This window comes from Tamandua tetradactyla, chromosome 1 (assembly GCF_023851605.1).
Source record: "Tamandua tetradactyla isolate mTamTet1 chromosome 1, mTamTet1.pri, whole genome shotgun sequence".
In the NCBI taxonomy this organism is placed as follows: domain Eukaryota; kingdom Metazoa; phylum Chordata; class Mammalia; order Pilosa; family Myrmecophagidae; genus Tamandua; species Tamandua tetradactyla.
Genome location: NC_135327.1, coordinates 229,764,021 through 229,780,423, shown reverse-complemented (window position 1 = coordinate 229,780,423; position 16,403 = coordinate 229,764,021). Strand labels below are relative to the sequence as shown.

The 16,403-nt window shown below is 51.1% G+C and overlaps 1 protein-coding gene across 6 annotated transcripts in view; it reads right to left on the bottom strand.

Moving 5' to 3' along the window:
• Positions 1-16,403, bottom strand: part of NEBL (nebulette) — a 331,368-nt gene that overhangs the window by 78,575 nt on the left and 236,390 nt on the right. For 4 of the 6 annotated variants that reach the window (XM_077154329.1, XM_077154356.1, XM_077154340.1 and 1 more), the window contains exons 6-8: positions 10,340-10,441; positions 8,698-8,799; positions 1,402-1,515 (exon numbers count right to left, since the gene is read on the bottom strand). The exons of the other annotated variants lie outside the window; for them this stretch is intronic. In XM_077154329.1, coding sequence (XP_077010444.1) covers positions 1,402-1,515; positions 8,698-8,799; positions 10,340-10,441 — 318 coding nt within the window. The remainder of the gene's footprint in view (positions 1-1,401; positions 1,516-8,697; positions 8,800-10,339; positions 10,442-16,403) is intronic. 6 annotated transcript variants of the gene reach the window in all.

The following is a 16,403-nucleotide window of genomic DNA, read 5'->3' as shown; positions in this document are numbered from 1 at the left end:
AACGACTGCAAAGCTCCTAGCCCGCCCTGCTATTTACACATTCGGAAAGAGCGACGTCCGCAGAAACAACGGGTTTCTTCATCTGAACACCGGTCTCCAAAAATAAATAGAATAGCAAGTTTATTCCTTAGCATACCGCACAGTATCTCCATGCTTTGTAGTGATTTTATGCTTCATGGGATGTGTAGTGTTTTTTTATTCCATTGCCATAGAGAGCTTTTTTGTTTTTTAACCAACTTCCCTGGAAATATAATCTATTAATAAGAATAAAATTTTAATAATAGCAAACATACTGAGCACCTACTATTATTTTCTAAATACTTCATCTGTATTTAGTATTTAATCTCCACAGCGGCCCTAGGGGGCAGGCACTATAAGTGTCCCCATTTCACAGATGAGTAAACTGAGGCACAGACAAGCAGGAGTGTAACACTGGCTGGAGGAGCAGGATGCAAACCTCAAGCTTCCAGCCGGTGCTCTAGGCTCCTGTAACTCTATCTCTTCTCTATTTCCTTTACACTTTTACCCCAAAAAGTAATCAAAGAAGAAACATCACTCTCATATCCCTCAGTGTTCCCTGAAGACAGAAACACCCATTTCAATTGCTGGAAATAAGTTAGCTCGTGTACACAAACACCACGGCCTTCAATACCTTAGGGAAAGTAAGACCCAAGTTTGTGGCAGGAGGTGAAGGATTTAAATGATTTAACAGAGCAGGAGCACAACAATATTTAGTTTCAGTACTTAAAAACGTACACTCAGCTTCTTCAGCTGTAGTGAAGTGATCACGCTTCTCCACATTTCTGTGTCTCTATCCTGCCTGATTCTAATAAGGATATAAGACTTCTTTTTCTTGTAAAGCTAAACTTGATCATTTAAAAATGTATAAAATGAAAACAGATATGATGAAGAATGTGTCACAGCTAGAAATAGGGGATTAAAAAAAAGAAATTGTAAGCCACTACAAATACAATTTCTGAAAATTTCTTAATGGCAAACTACCACGCCCCATGCAGGACTTTATCATAAAGCCAATTTCACAGGCATCGTCACATGAGGTGACTGCAATTGACCTTTTCTGCAAAAATCTATAATCCATTTCCACTCTTGATCACATAAAGTAACTTTATTAACAATACAATTTCTACTTATTAGCTGATTAGTCATCAGTAACCATTAATCGTGAATCACAATAATACATTCATTCACACACACACACACCCCCAAATAAAACCTTCAGGAGAATATACTTCAGTGATCGTAACTACAAATTACTTGGAAATTACCCATCTTGATTAACAGTCACTAAGTAAAATGCAACCCATTTTGAGAAAATAAGAATAAAAAGATCCTGAAAATAATCTTCTTGAATTACACGCCGCAAGGCATAAAGTAACTTACATCACTCGCCAGCACAGAGCCGAGCTGACTTTGCCGAAAAGAAGCACTTTCAAGGGGGTTGTATTGATGTTTCTTATCCTTCATTTCATTATCAAATTTTTCTTTGTATTTGATCTGTCATCGAAAGAAACGCGGGATAAATGAAATAGCACATTTATCTTTAATCTTCAGAAGAAATGCATTTGAAATTTAATTAGATCAAATAAATATTACCTTCAACGCAAAACAGTGCCGACGTTTAAATCTCTGGTATTTTCCCCCCATATAAAACCTAATTAAGCATAGAAGTTTAAGAAACAAACAACTCTTCTTGAACCCTGATCATAAATGCAATTAGGCATGACCTCAAATCCTTTTAACAGGGATTACGCGCTAAAATATTGAGATTTGTAAATGTCAGTTTTCATTTATGTATCTCTATCATCTATGATCAATAAGAAATTAAGACCACAAATCTCTACCAGATTTAGAAAATGGATGCCAGGCCCCTGAATCTGAGCATGAGCTTTCCTAGGGGAATTACTCCAAATGAAGGGGTAGGGGGTGCCTTGCACCATGGGTTTCCCTGCATTTCTCATACCTCGTGTTTGCTCACAACTTCATTTTTAGGGATTAAATTTTCTGCAGCTTCCCGGCTCTGTTTAATGTCATTTTGTATTCCTAGGCTGTAACTCCACATTGCATTCTCCAGCAGAACTATCTCCCTATTCACTGGGAATTATTTTTCTCTTTTTCTAAGTCTTCTCGGGGCAATCAAAGAAAGGACGATCAACTTACACTGAAACTGTGTTCCTCCCACCGGGCAGAGAACTAGGCGAAAGCTCATTGTGATAACGAATTGGCAGATAAACGCGGGCTCTCTCCACACAAAGCCTCCAGCCCCTCACACCATGCCCCCTTTCACTGCTGTGACCAGGAAACAGCACCCAGCCCCCAAAAGGCAAAGGAGCCCGCGCTGTTCTCTTATCACATGTGTACGGTATTACAATTCTCAGAAGACTGCATTCTCTTATGACTTTCTCATAATGCCTCTTGATTCATACATCCTGCTTTGCAGCAACCTTTACTGAAAAGCATTTGGGGGTCTCACTTAACCCCTTCTCACTGAGCACGTATCAATGGTGCCTTTGGAATGGCAGCTCGCATGAATCTTGGAGGGAATACAGCATTCGGAAAGTGTTTCAAGATGCTTATAGGAGATGATTTCCTCTTACGGGTCCATCTGATAATAACTCTGATATTAATGCTGGTTTATAATTTCAAGCAAGGCCTCACTAAATGTGATTAATTAGAGAGGGTACAGAGGTCCCAGAACCCTCTGATCTCGGGGTGAGAGGCCCCGGAACCCTCTGATCTCGGGGTGAGAGGCCCAGGAACCCTCTGATCTCGGGGTGCAGAGGCCCCGGAACCCTCTGATCTCGGGGTGAGAGGCCCCGGAACCCTCTGATCTCGGGGTGCAGAGGCCCCGGAACCCTCTGATCTCGGGGTACAGAGGTCCCGGAACCCTCTGATCTCGGGGTGCAGAGGCCCCGGAACCCTCTGATCTCGGGGTGAGAGGCCCAGGAACCCTCTGATCTCGGGGTGCAGAGGTCCCGGAACCCTCTGATCTCGGGGTGCAGAGGTCCCGGAACCCTCTGATCTCGGGGTGCAGAGGTCCCGGAACCCTCTGATCTTGGGGTGCAGAGGCCCCGGAACCCTCTGATCTCGGGGTGCAGAGGCCCCAGAACCCTCTGGGCATGCCCCGCAATCCCACACAATCCCTTGCGGAGCAGAGGCAGCTGGCAGGGTGGCGTCACCGTGAAGTGAAAATTCTGTTGTTAAATCCAGTATTTACTCTTTCCAAGAAAATGTTACCCCTGCAAGACAACTGCTCACACTGCCAGACCCACCCACCCATCTGTTCCTTGACCACCGGGCCCGTGCAGGTGGGCGCGGGGCTGGAGAGGCTGAGGGGAGTGGGGGTCTCTCCCAGCACCCCTAGCCCGTCCCATGTGACTGTGATTTCCCGCAGACCCGTCCTCTGTCTCCCCGCTGGACAGTGGCGTGGAGGCAGCTGGCTGAGCCTATCCCATCCCGCTCAGGAGATGAACCCCACGCGTGCGTCCAGCCCACAGGCTCGGGCCCAGGCTGCCCTGGCACAGAGGGACGCTGCATCACGATGCAGGGGACCCCCAGACTAGGCGTCACCCCACACGTCTCCAGCTTGCCACAGGCCTTGGCGCGAACCTCGCTTTCTCTGCCGCTTACGCACATCACACGTCAAGCCGTGCATTTGAACACGTCCAGGTTATTCCTGGACACTGTGAGGCAATTAATTACTCAAAGGACACCTGCCATTTGCACATGTACATCGAATGTAACGAGAGCCAAAATGCTGTGAAGTTCCTCACGGTCTAGCCTTGGGTACTCGGCGCAACGTGATTCAAAGACACCGAAGGAGCAAAAGCAGAGGCGCTTCCCCCACTCATTGAGCAGAAAGTAAAATAACTGCGTTTCATAAACACTATGTCCGCCAGACACGGGCACCCGACTGCCCTTTCCCCACCTCTCCCTGCACACCGCCCACGCAGGTGAGCCGAGAAGATGATGGAGTGGTTTAAGGACCGCGCCCCCCTTCCAGCACTCCCCTCACTCACACAAACACGGCTGAGGGGCTCTCCTCCTCCCAACCCCTTCACGGGGACAGAGCTGCCACCTCCTCTGCACACCTCACACCCACCAGGTGAGACCTGAACCCTGCACACCTCATACCCACCAGGTAAGACCCGAATCCTGCACACCTGCCAGGAGAGATCTGACCCACACACACCTGCACACCTCACACTCACCAGGTGGGACCCGAACCCTGCACACCTGCACACCTCACACTCACCAGGTGGGACCCGAACCCTGCACACCTCACACCCGCCAGGTGGGACCCGAACCCTGCACACCTCACACTCACCAGGTGGGACCTGACCCTGCACACCTCATACCCACCAGGTGAGACCCAAACCCTGCACACCTGCATACCTGCCAGGTGAGACCCGACCCCCACACACCTCACACCCGCCAGGTGGGACCCGAACCCTGCACACCTCACACCCGCCAGGTGGGACCCGAACCCTGCACACCTCACACTCACCAGGTGGGACCCGAACCCTGCACACCTCACACCTGCCAGGTGAGACCTGACCCCGCACACCTCATACCCGCCAGGTGAGACCCAAACCCTGCACACCTGCATACCTGCCAGGTGAGACCCAACCACCACACACCTCACACCCGCCAGGTGAGACCCGACCCCTGCACACCTCATACCCGCCAGGTGAGACCCGAACCCTGCACACCTGCACACCTCACACTCACCAGGTGGAACCCAAACCCTGCACACCTCACATCCGCCAGGTAAGACCTAACCCCCACACACCTCACACCCACCAGGTGGGACCCAACCCTCACATACCTCACACCCGCCAGTGGGACCTGAACCCTGCATACCTCACACCCGCCAGGTAAGATCCAAACAGCAACAGAGGCTCCCTTACAAGTTTACAACCATTGAAGAAGGTGAGAAATGGATGTTGGTGGTTTTACAGTGGTTTTAAGGCATTTTAACCCTGACCTTGACTCAGTTATTCTGGAAACCAAAGAAACATAGAAACTTTCCAAAGTCAAGTCGATTCATAGAACTGACTTTACATGAAGACGATCACAGCTGAAGGTTCTACCCACTTCACTTTTTTAGTACAGAACGGTGTGCAAGGTCCCACCTCTAAAAGTTTCTAGAGACCTGAGCAGACCCCGCAGGCCTCCAGGAGCTCACGTCTGGAGCTGCCGAGCTGCCATGAAATAGCGTAAACCAGCTCAGAAACCAGCTCATCCCGACGGCCTCGAGACGGGCCAGGCCCCCAGGTCGCAGGCCGGACTCGGACGTGCGGGAGGTCAGAGCTCTCCCCCAGAGAGTGCTCGGCTTCCACGGCCCGCCCCGCAGCCTTCACAGAGCCCGGGCAGTAGGAGCAGACCTGAAGCAACGGCCGTGGACCACAGCCTCGTAAGCCAAGGTCAGGGAAGGGACGGCAGAGTCTGAGGGCGCCTCAGTTATCAGTGAAAGGAAACAGAAACAACAGCCCCGTGCTGCACAGCTATAGGTTTTGTTGAGACTGAATGAAAAGCCATTAGGAAGATACTACAAACATATTTTACTATTTAGAATTCACCATAAAACAATAATGTTTTAAGGTCCAAATTTTGCTCAAAATAATGTCTCTGCTCTTATTTTCATAAGAAAAGAATGTCTTATTGACTTTGTACCAAAAGTTAAGCAGGGATTCAGAGAAAATCAGCTCGGTGAAGCATGTATTTATCAAAGGCCGAACCTGGGCCACTCCACGGTAGTGGATCTGGTGAAACAGATATGTAGCACAACTGCACACGGAATGCGCCCACTCCGGGCTGCGCCGAGAACTAAAAGAAGCAGAGCGGAGCGCAGAGAGGGCGCGAACCCCCTGAAACTGGGAGGCAGCGCGAAGCTGAGGCCCGGTGCGCGGAGGCTGTGGAGGCAGCGGTCCCCAGAGGAAGGAGGGAAGCGCTGAGACCACGCGACCCCGGGCAATGGACCGGGGCAGCTGTCACTAAATCCCAACAGCAAACGCAGCCTTGGTGTGAAAAGTCGTCTGGCTCTCATCCAGGGCCAGGAGTCTGTCTCCACTGCCGGCTCCGAGCCCGTTGCTGGCCCTCTCGACCCAGGCCCGCTCCTCTGGGGCTCTGGCTGTTGGCCAAGGCTGGGACATCTCCGGCCCCAGAAAGGGGTGACACTGACAATCTAGGGGCAGCAGCGCTGGAAACCTGAAGCTGTCCCCAGGTGGGCGGCCCTTCCTCCACGCCAGCAGCCTCCTGAGCCACAAGGAGGTGGACGAGTCCAAGCGCCTGTGAACCCTACAAGGATTTCCGTGGGGCACAGGGACACAGGCAGCCTCATGCGGCCTCCCTCTGGACCCCGTGGTCAGCAATCTGGGGGCTGAGCGCTGGAGATGCCACCGCAGTGCCCCCGAGGACCCCTGCCCATGGCTGCCAGGCAAGCCTCCCCCCCAACACACGTCCCCCCCCCCGGCAACCCTGCCCAGGACACCTGGTTGCCCACGTCCTACCTGAGCTCAGAGGCTACCTGAGAGGCAACAGGTATGGAGGATACTGAATCCAGGTGTTTTCTGGATTCAGCCCTAATTAGAGGGCCCCCCGCCACGCGCCAAAGTCAGCCCTGCTGTGCCACACTGCAGCCCCTTCTGCAGAGCGCGTCCCCCTACCCCACTCTGTAAGGTAGGGGAGGGGAGCCAGGGCCACGCTGAACCCCTCACCACACACCCCCACCCCAGCCCCGGCCCAGCCTCTGCTGTCAGACCCTCTCCTCTCCATCAGACACCTCCCAGCCTCCCATGGCTCCCCAGCCCCAGTTTTCCCTGCCTACAGATCCAGCCTTGCTCAAACGTACCCCTTACCCAAAGCCTCTCCAGCTGTACAACCCTCCCGTCTCCCTTCTCTTCTTAGGAACATGACATTTTGCTGGGACTTTATTTGTATGTCCCTTGCTGCTAGTGAGTTTGTGTCTCTTTATATATGTTTATTGGTTAGAATCGCTCTTCTGTGAATTGTCTGCTCTATCTCATGTGTCCATTTTTCTACTGTTCCATCTATTTATTTTCAATTTTAAAGAGCTTTTCTACTTTATATATATTAAAACTTTCTCATATGCCTTATAAGCATTTTTCCAAATACATGAAGCCCAGTTCTCTTCCTTCTTATACTTTAAAAAGCGATTCACAGATACTTTCTTTTCTGCATGAACTCTTTCATTTTATTCAAATATTTAGTTTTCTCCAAAATTGTAAAAGCCTATTTGGGATCTAATTTTAAAAGCATGGATTTTTTAAAAATTGATCTTGGAAGAATTATTTTTATGAGATGGAATGCTGAGGTTCCCCAGGCAAGAACATATTTTGCCTATTTGTTCAAATTTTACGTGTTCTTTAGAAAGACATTATAGTTTTCATCATTTACATCTTTCCAGTTTTTAAATGTAACTCAGTACCTTTGCAGCTTCAGGAACAAATGTATAAAATTCATAATTATCACTGATTTTGCAAAGGTTCTCTTTTTCCATCAGAAGACTTTTTTTATTTTTTAATAGTCAAGTTGGCCTAAGTATTCTTTTATAATTCCTGTGTCTCCCGTCTTGCTTTAGAAAACCTCTGCTATCCCTATATAGTATACATGGTCTCCTGAAGTGTCTTTTAAGACTATTTTATTATTTCACTGTTTACATGCAAGTCTTTAATCCATCTGGAATTCATTTTTGGGTATAGTTTAAAATTCAGGTCCAATTTTATTTCTGTCCTGATGGGTGGCCAGTATGTCAACACCATTTATTAAATCATCCAACCTTTTCCCACTGCCTGGAATCAGCACTTTTTCTTATATATTGAATTCTTATATACATTGGAATCTATTTCAGGATTCTTTCTTCTATCCTACTGATCATTTTATCTCTCGCTCTACCAATTCCATATTGATTTAATTTCAGTGGTTTTACGTTATGTTATGGGAACTTAAATTCCTTCTACTTGTCTTCATTTTTAGACTTCTAAAGGCTATTCTCAGGCATTTCCTTTCCACACAAACTCTAAGATAATTGTATCCACTGGTTTTCCTTAAATAAAATTAACCCTGTTGGATTCTAGCTGAAATTGCATGACATTTACATATTAATCTGGGAAGAATGGAAACTTTTTTGCTATTGAGACTCTCCATATCTTCACATTTTTACGGTATTTCTAAGTTTTCTTCATTTACATCACCCCATTTGTTTGTTGTGATTAAGTTAAAACATTTGAAACTTGGGAAAATTGATGTTTTTATTCCTAAGCCAAAATTTATGTCTGTGGGGGATGAAGTGTAAAGCGTATTTGTGTGTGTTGTGTAGGGAGGTTAGTAGATACATTCGTAGATCACTACAGATACAATTATTTGGTACTACAACTGCTGAATTCTAGAAAACCTGGAAAATGTGACAATGTGGCCGAACACATTGAAAAACTGAAGATTTGAGCCTGGGGTAAAAAAACAGTTTTATGCTTAAATTAGACTTGTTCCTCCCCTCACTGAAATTCAGAATTATTATAATCATCTGAAATAGTTACAGAAACATGGTCACTGTATTTTTCTACAAAAATACTGCTTAAAATGCAATATTTTCCTGTGATTCTAGAAACAAAATCTCTGGGGAAAAAAGTCATTCTGAGATTATCACTACACCCTTACTTGACTAGAGAGTCTAGAAGCTTCCACGGCATGCTCAAAGTCTGGTCTTCCAATCACAGCAGGCTCTTTATTCATTTCTCCTTGTCCTCTCTTGTATTCAGCCTAAAATGAATAAATAAAAGCATTTCCCAATAAAAAATTACACCAGCAACAGCCAAAATAAACCCTCACAGAACCTCAACCCAGAAAAAAAAAAAATTCCTCGCAACTCAGCAAATACTAAAACCCTGACTATGACAGAAGGAACTAATTTTATAATGTGGTTACTTGAATGAATTAAACTTTTTTACTGAAGTAATTACTGATTTTGAGTCTGTGTGGCCAGTCATCACCATCTTTACATTTATTTATCAATGTGGAAAAAAATATCCGGGGAATTATCCACTAACAGAGACCTGGCATTCCATGCAGACATGGCTTCTAGGGCTCTGTTTGCTCACAGGAACGGATCTGACCATGTTCACTGAACAGGCAGTCGAATTTGGAAAAAATAATCATTTATTTATTTATTATTTTTTTTTTTGCATGGGCAGGCATGGGAATTGGCATCGGGAATCAGCCAGTCTCCAGCCTGGCAGGAGAGGACTCGGCCACTGTCTCACCACCCTGTTACTGATTTTAAAAGTGAGTTTAGCCTGTGTGATTCAATATTTGGCTCAAGTTAAATATGTTATTTAGTGATAATAGGTAAGTTTAAGTAAAGTGATATTAACGAAGGAGGGTGTCCCAGAGAAGATGAGGAAGCGCCAAGAGAACCCACGCCATCAGGGACAAGGTGGAGACAAGGCTGCATGGTGTTCCCTGGGGCCATGGGAAGAGGCCACTGGGCCGGGGGCGGGAAGGGGGGACCAGGGGGCCGGGGGCGGGAAGGGGGGGCCACGGGCCGGGGGTGGGAAGGGGGGTACCACGGGGCTGGGGGCGGGAAGGGGGGACCGGGGGCTGGGGGCAGGAAGGGGGGGCCACGGGGCTGGGGGCAGGAAGGGGGGGCCACGGGGCTGGGGTGGGAAGGGGGGGGCCAGGGGTGGGAAGGGGGGGACCACGGGGCTGGGGGCGGGAAGGGGGGATCGGGGGCCTGGGGCGGGAAGGGGGGGGCCACGGGGCTGGGGGCGGGAAGGGGGGGCCAGGGGTGGGAAGGGGGGGACCACGGGGCTGGGGGCGGGAAGGGGGGATCGGGGGCTGGGGCGGGAAGGGGGGGGCCACGGGGCTGGGGGCGGGAAGGGGGGGGCCAGGGCCGGGGGCAGGAAGGGGGCAGGTCCAGGGGCGGGAAAGGAGCACATGGCTGGGGGCGGGAAGGGGGGCCAGGGCCGGGGGCAGGAAGGGGGGCAGGTCCAGGGGCGGGAAAGGAGCACATGGCTGGGGGCGGGAAGGTGGCACAGGGCCAGGGGTGGGAAGGGGCCCCAACTCTCGGCAGGGACATGAGAGGGTGGGCTTGGGCCCGAACCATGCTCCTCTCTCAGGGCACCCCAACACCAGCGCCGTGTCCAGCGCGGGCGGGGTCCCCCGTCCCTGAACGAGTGACATAGCCAAATGGAAAATCCGGGGGCCGGCGATGTCAGAACCGCGACCGACGAGCTGCACTGCCTGAATCAACCCCCCGCTGCCGAAGCCCTGCTCTGCCTCCCCCCCCGCAGGGGACAGTTACGTTGCTAATGGCCTTGGAGAGCTGCGTGGCCTTCCGGATGTCAGGTCTGTCCAGCCGGGCGCTGTACCCGAGGCTGCCCCGCGCGTCTTTCCTGTAGGAAACCTGCAGGGACAGGTGAGACGAGCAGGAAAACAAAGTCAGCCCCGTCACAGGGCTGCTATCTGGAACTAGCATCAATGGCTGTCAAATTCTGCATCCTTGCCACGCCCCAGATTAGACAGCTCGTTGACCCCAGGTTGTTTTGTCTGTCTGTCCGTCTGTGTACTACTGCACTTGGATGGACTCCCCACAGCACGCAGTCCCAGGGCCAAGGCCGCACACGACGCCACATCTAATGGACGCTGTGCAGACCGCACCTCGGCCTCGTCTAGGTGAGCGCGACGGTCACACACGGGAGAGCCTCACGAGGCCCCAACCTGCCGGCCATGCAGTCGGGAGCCCCAGGGAGGACAGGGGAGGCCCAGGAAGGCAGGGGAGGCCCAGGAAGGCAGGGGGGGCCCAGGAAGGCAGGGGGGGCCCAGGAAGGCAGGGGAGGCCCAGGAAGGCAGGGGAGGCCCAGGAAGGCAGGGGAGGCCCAGGAAGGCAGGGGGGGCCCAGGAAGGCAGGGGAGGCCCAGGAAGGCAGGGGAGGCCCAGGAAGGCAGGGGAGGCCCAGGAAGGCAGGGGAGGCCCAGCTCAGCAGTACTGAAGAAAACTGCCTCCTCGGGGAGCTCTGTGGCTCCTGGGCAGGCTCGCTCCCAAACACTGCCCTGTCCCCCTATTCTGCCTGGACTCGTCAAATGTCCTTCAGATGTCCAGAAAATGTGGACACGGCACCAATATTCTGATCATACATACCCCTGCAGTAACCTGATCCTCCCCAAACAAAACAACTACATCAAGGAGTGCTCTCCTACAAACACGATGGACAATCAAAGCAAAGGGTGGAAAATAGAGATTTAAGGAGAAAAAAGACATATAAACTTTGCCAAATGTGCTTTAGCTCAGAGTGGTCATTGAGACTGACTCAAAGGGGAGGAGCGACCAGAAGCGGTCTGTGTCACGTCCGGCAGCCAGCACCTCATCTGTCCATCCACCGCTCACTGCTATTTGCCACCAAGGATTGGCCAACCTGTCCATTGTGTTTTATGCTATTAAAGTTATAATGCAAAGAACATGGAAATGGTCATTTTGAAAGCCTATCTTCATCCTTCCAAAGCAGGGAAGAGTAGAGTGCATACATGACTGGGCATCTGTACAAAATGCATAACTTTGTACAAAACAAGCATTTCTGACGTTCCTTCAGCAACAATAGTCTCATCTTGGATACTTAACTAAAATGTAAGATTCCTGCAATCCAAGCTTGATATTTTGGAACAGAACTTTTGTGACTGGGGAACAGGGACCTGTACTTTAATGAGCAACCCCCCCACCCTGGCTTGACCACTGAACGACCCTCAGTTCTAAATAAGACCCGTATTTTCCTTTCTTATTTTCCCTTATGCCTTGCAGAGTTACAACATCCACACTTTCTTATTTCTTTCAAAAACATCGGATGGAAGAAATGATAATGCATCCATACTTCCGCCGGCTCCCTACACGTTATTTCAGTGAAACGTTTACATATCCTTCTGGCCACGCTCGTAAGGCCGTGCATTTGGCTCATGGCCGAGGAGAGTTTTCAACCACACGTGCCATGAATCGGTTCATGTGGACACAGCTTAAACACAATTAGCCTAATTTCCACAAAAACATGCTTGTTTCAGTTTTCTATTTTTAGAGGCTTTACCTTAAAAAGGAATTCCAGGTGGGTTTTGTGCATACAGGTAGGAAAAGAAACATGAAGAGAAACTGAAAACTGAGTTATGTTTCGTGTGTATGAGGTGAATTTTGAACCTCGAGGGATTTACAATAAACCAATTTCATTGGTCTCAGAAAGTAAGATGCTCAGCTCCAACGAACGGCAGACTGAGTTAAGCAGGCTGTGTATACGAAGTCTCTCAGGTGGAAACAACCAAAATTATTACCCACCCATGAGACTTTCCACGTTATTGACTTATATGATCAATATAAATTGATCATATAATAATTTATATGGAGAGGGAATGTCTTTTTGTTCAGAAAAGAATGAGAGGGAAATGGAAACCCTGGCTCTGGAAAAGCATGACACTTTCAGAAACCTGAGTGCCCCTGTGAGCTGCTGGCAGCCGCATGGCCTGGGGCGTGCGGGGGTATGGGGTGGGGGAGTGGGGGCATGGGAGCGTGGGGTATGGGGTGGGGGAGTGGGGGCATGGGAGCGTGGGGTATGGGTGGGGGAGTGGAGGCATGGGGGCGTGGGGTATGGGGTGGGGGAGTGGGGGCCTGGGGCGTGCGGGGGTATGGGGTGGGGGAGTGGAGGCATGGGGTATGGGGTGGGGGAGTGGGGGCATGGGAGTGTGGGGTATGGGGTGGGGGAGTGGGGGCATGGGGGCATGGGGTATGGGGTGGGGGAGTGGGGGCATGGGAGCGTGGGGTATGGGGTGGGGGAGTGGGGGCATGGGGTATGGGGTGGGGGAGTGGGGGCATGGGAGTGTGGGGTATGGGGTGGGGGAGTGGGGGCATGGGAGCGTGGGGTATGGGGTGGGGGAGTGGAGGCATGGGGGCATGGGGTATGGGGTGGGGGAGTGGGGGCATGGGAGCGTGGGGTATGGGTGGGGGAGTGGAGGCATGGGGGCATGGGGTATGGGGTGGGGGCACGGGGGGGGCGAGCAGCAGGGACGGCGGCCGCGAAGGGTGCCCCCCACCGTAACCACAAGCTGGAGGCCACATCTGGGCCTCAAACAATCCTCAGAGGGACGGGAGCGGCAGCCCCCACCTGAGGCCACAGAGCCGCTGGGGGGACGCAGAGAGCCAGCCCCGCAGGTACACACAGCTGGGGGACCAGCCCTGGGACTGGGGTTCACACCGGGGCCAGTTCCCAGTGTCCACCCGCAAGGACGTCTGCCCGCATGGCAGGAGCCGAGAAGCAGCAGCGACCCCAAGGCTGGGAATAAGTGATGCCACGTCCACTCCTGGAACCCAAACCCCGCGAGCTGCCCAACGGGAGCCACAAGCCCGCCGCCTCCACGCCTGCCTCCGACAGTCTTCCTGCAACACCATACGCTGCTCTGAACACACACAGAGACAGAGAGAGAGAGAGAGAGAGAGCCCTAAAAGTCCATCAGTCCAGGACAGGTCGACGCTTGCGGGTCAGTGATTGAATTTCTCTCATTCTATGTAATGTTCTGCTCCCTGGCACGTCCTCAGAGTGACAAAGAGAATCCCAAGTAGCAGGAGGAGTAGAAATGATAATAATGAACAACCACGGCTGCACAGCCCCCACATTAGACCATTTATCACGTGGCCAGCCACGCTACGGAGTTAGCATTCACCCTCACTCGTACATGCCTTAAATGCATTTCTTTAGAACAACCCTAGTATCTGTTAAGCCACCCTTCCATTTCAAAATTCTCTCTTTTTTAAAATTATTTTTTCTTACTAATGCGCATTCGAATAATTTCAGTGAATTCCACAAAGGAAAAAATGGAATTTTAATTGATATTGCAATAAACCTGTAAGATGATTTAGGGAAAGGTGGCCCACACATGGCCAAGGAGCGAGAGCAGCAGCTGTGAGGACGGATGTTTGGAAGGACCCACGGTCACCCCGAGGCCACACACACAGTCTGTGCAAAAGTGAAGTCAGAGAAGCCAGGAGAATTCATAGCTGGAAGGAGACATGGAGTCTCAGGGAAAATCTGCTGGATCCAGCTAATCTCGAAGGCACACTGAGTTCTCCTATTATGGAAATCAATACATTCTTATTTCTCACTTAAGCAAATTCGGCACAGATTTCTGTACTAAATCCAGCACATCATGACATCCCTACAGTTCATGTTTTCCTTCAGGGGCATATATGCTCTTTACTGCCTCCAATAAAGATCTTCATTCCCTCAAAATCCATCGCTGTGTTTCTCTCTCGTGTCCCCACGTTCACCTTCTGTCAGCTTGCAGCTCATCCCGTGGCATTCCTTGTCTTTTTTTGTGTGTGTGGGCAGGCAGCGGGAATCGAACCCGGGTCTCCAGCATGGCAGGCAAGAACTCTGCCACTGAGCCACCGTGGCCTGCCCATTCCTTGTCTTTCAATCGCAGTCAGTCTCTCCTTATGTCTTCCGACTCCTCCCCGCGACAGCCAAGACACTGGCATTTCCCTTCCCACTGGGCAGTGTCCGCACGCCCGGCCCCTCAGTAAACACACCCTGGCATGACTGTCTCAGTCACTGGGCAACACAGGCACGCCCCCCAAGGCTGGCCACAAGTCCCCACGTCCCCTTCCTGGTGGCCTGGGGCTCGACTCGGCCAATCAGGGGAGCTCGTGTCCATCAGATCCAGAAAGTGGAGCAGAGGTGGCCTTTGCTCTCGGGGACGCGCTGAGGCTGGGGGAGTTCACGGTGAGCTGAGACCCCTCGGCAGGTGAGGCGATACATGAGAGAGAAGCAAAACCTCCCCAAGGACTGCGCTTCCGGTGAGAGTCAGAGGTGCAGAGGTGGAGCGCTGCGGAAGGCGGTTGCAGAGGGGGCCACAGACAGACAGACAGACAGACAGACAGACTCTGGAGGGCTGAGAACAGAATGAGCCAGCAGAGCTTACAGAAAACAAGCCCACGGGCCCAGAACCCTTACCCCTTCGCTGCTCTGGGAAGGGTTAAAACAAGTTCCGTGGTGGGAATGACGGGCAGACGTGCCCTCCGGAGCGGGCAGCACACAAGCAGGCAGCCCGACCCGAGGGCACTCCGGCCAGCAGAGCCGCTCCCCAGAAGCCCCCCAGGCACTGTCCGACAGGCACTTGGGCAGGAACTCCTCACTTCTGTCTGGCGTGACGTGCATCAAAACATTCAAATTATTAAGCTGGAACTATCATTTTACCATAAGAGAGTATGTTGGGGACGGAATCCTGTCTCCACAAAGCCAGGTTCAGGTCCCCCCACCCCGGCCCTGCGGGGTGGGCTCCGCAGTAATGGGACATCTGAGATGTAATCAGTCAAGGTATCCCCACTGGAGGGGGGGCTCTTCACCCACCAGAAGTGGGGACCCTGCAGGTGGAGGAAAGTGGGCACGGTGGGAGGCGGGAGAGGGGGGAGGCAGCTGGGGAAAGAGCCGGCACATGGGGGGGGCGCAGAGCTGATGTCGTGGGGTGGGTAGACAGAGCCAGGATTGGGGGCGGGGGCTCAGAGCCAGCACGCAGGGGCGGGGCAGCCACCCCAGGACACTGCAGACTTCAGGGAAGCCATGGGTGTGCAGACCCCTCGGCGCTGGGCCTGTGGCCTCGGGAGCAGTGAAGCAGGGAGTCCCAGCTGTTCTGATCCGCCCCGTCTGTGGCCCTGGAGAACTAAGAACATAAACCTTTCAAATGTAGGTGAATGCAGGACCTGCCTGCATCGGCAGGCAGAGCGGTTTTCCACGTCGTGCACGATAAAGGACAACGTGGAGTTTTAGCCGACGGTATCCTGAGTGTTTAGGAAGTGGTTTGTAGTTGGTACAAGTGTCCTCGGGCATGATTTAATTTAATCACACCACCCAGAGGAGCCTGCTGCTAATGCATCACGTCTAGTTCAAAATCCTAAGGCACTTTGGGACGGAGAAAGAGCCACGAACGTTTTCTCAGGGTCACTTTACTGATTTATCTTTAAGCTTTTTCTCTTTCTGGTGGAATAGAAATTTTTCTTACTAGGTTTTTATTAATTTTAAGAAAGTACATTCATCATTTTTGAAAAGAACATGAAGTCTCTTGTTTTCCCTGCTGGATACTTCTTCCTACATCGAATCGACTGCCAATATGATGTTTTGGAAAAGTTCACTGCTCATTTTTATCCCATGCCTGTGCAGACCACATTACTTACAAAACTCACAAGTGGCAGCTTCAAATTCATTTGTCTTCCTTCAGAAGTCGAGGACTACATGTCTCTGATAAGACAGATGAGAAAACAAATGAGGGGGGACTCTTCATAACAAGCCTATCTTTAGGGGAAAGGAACAGGAGAGAGTGCCTCCAGTTTCCTAATTACATTAG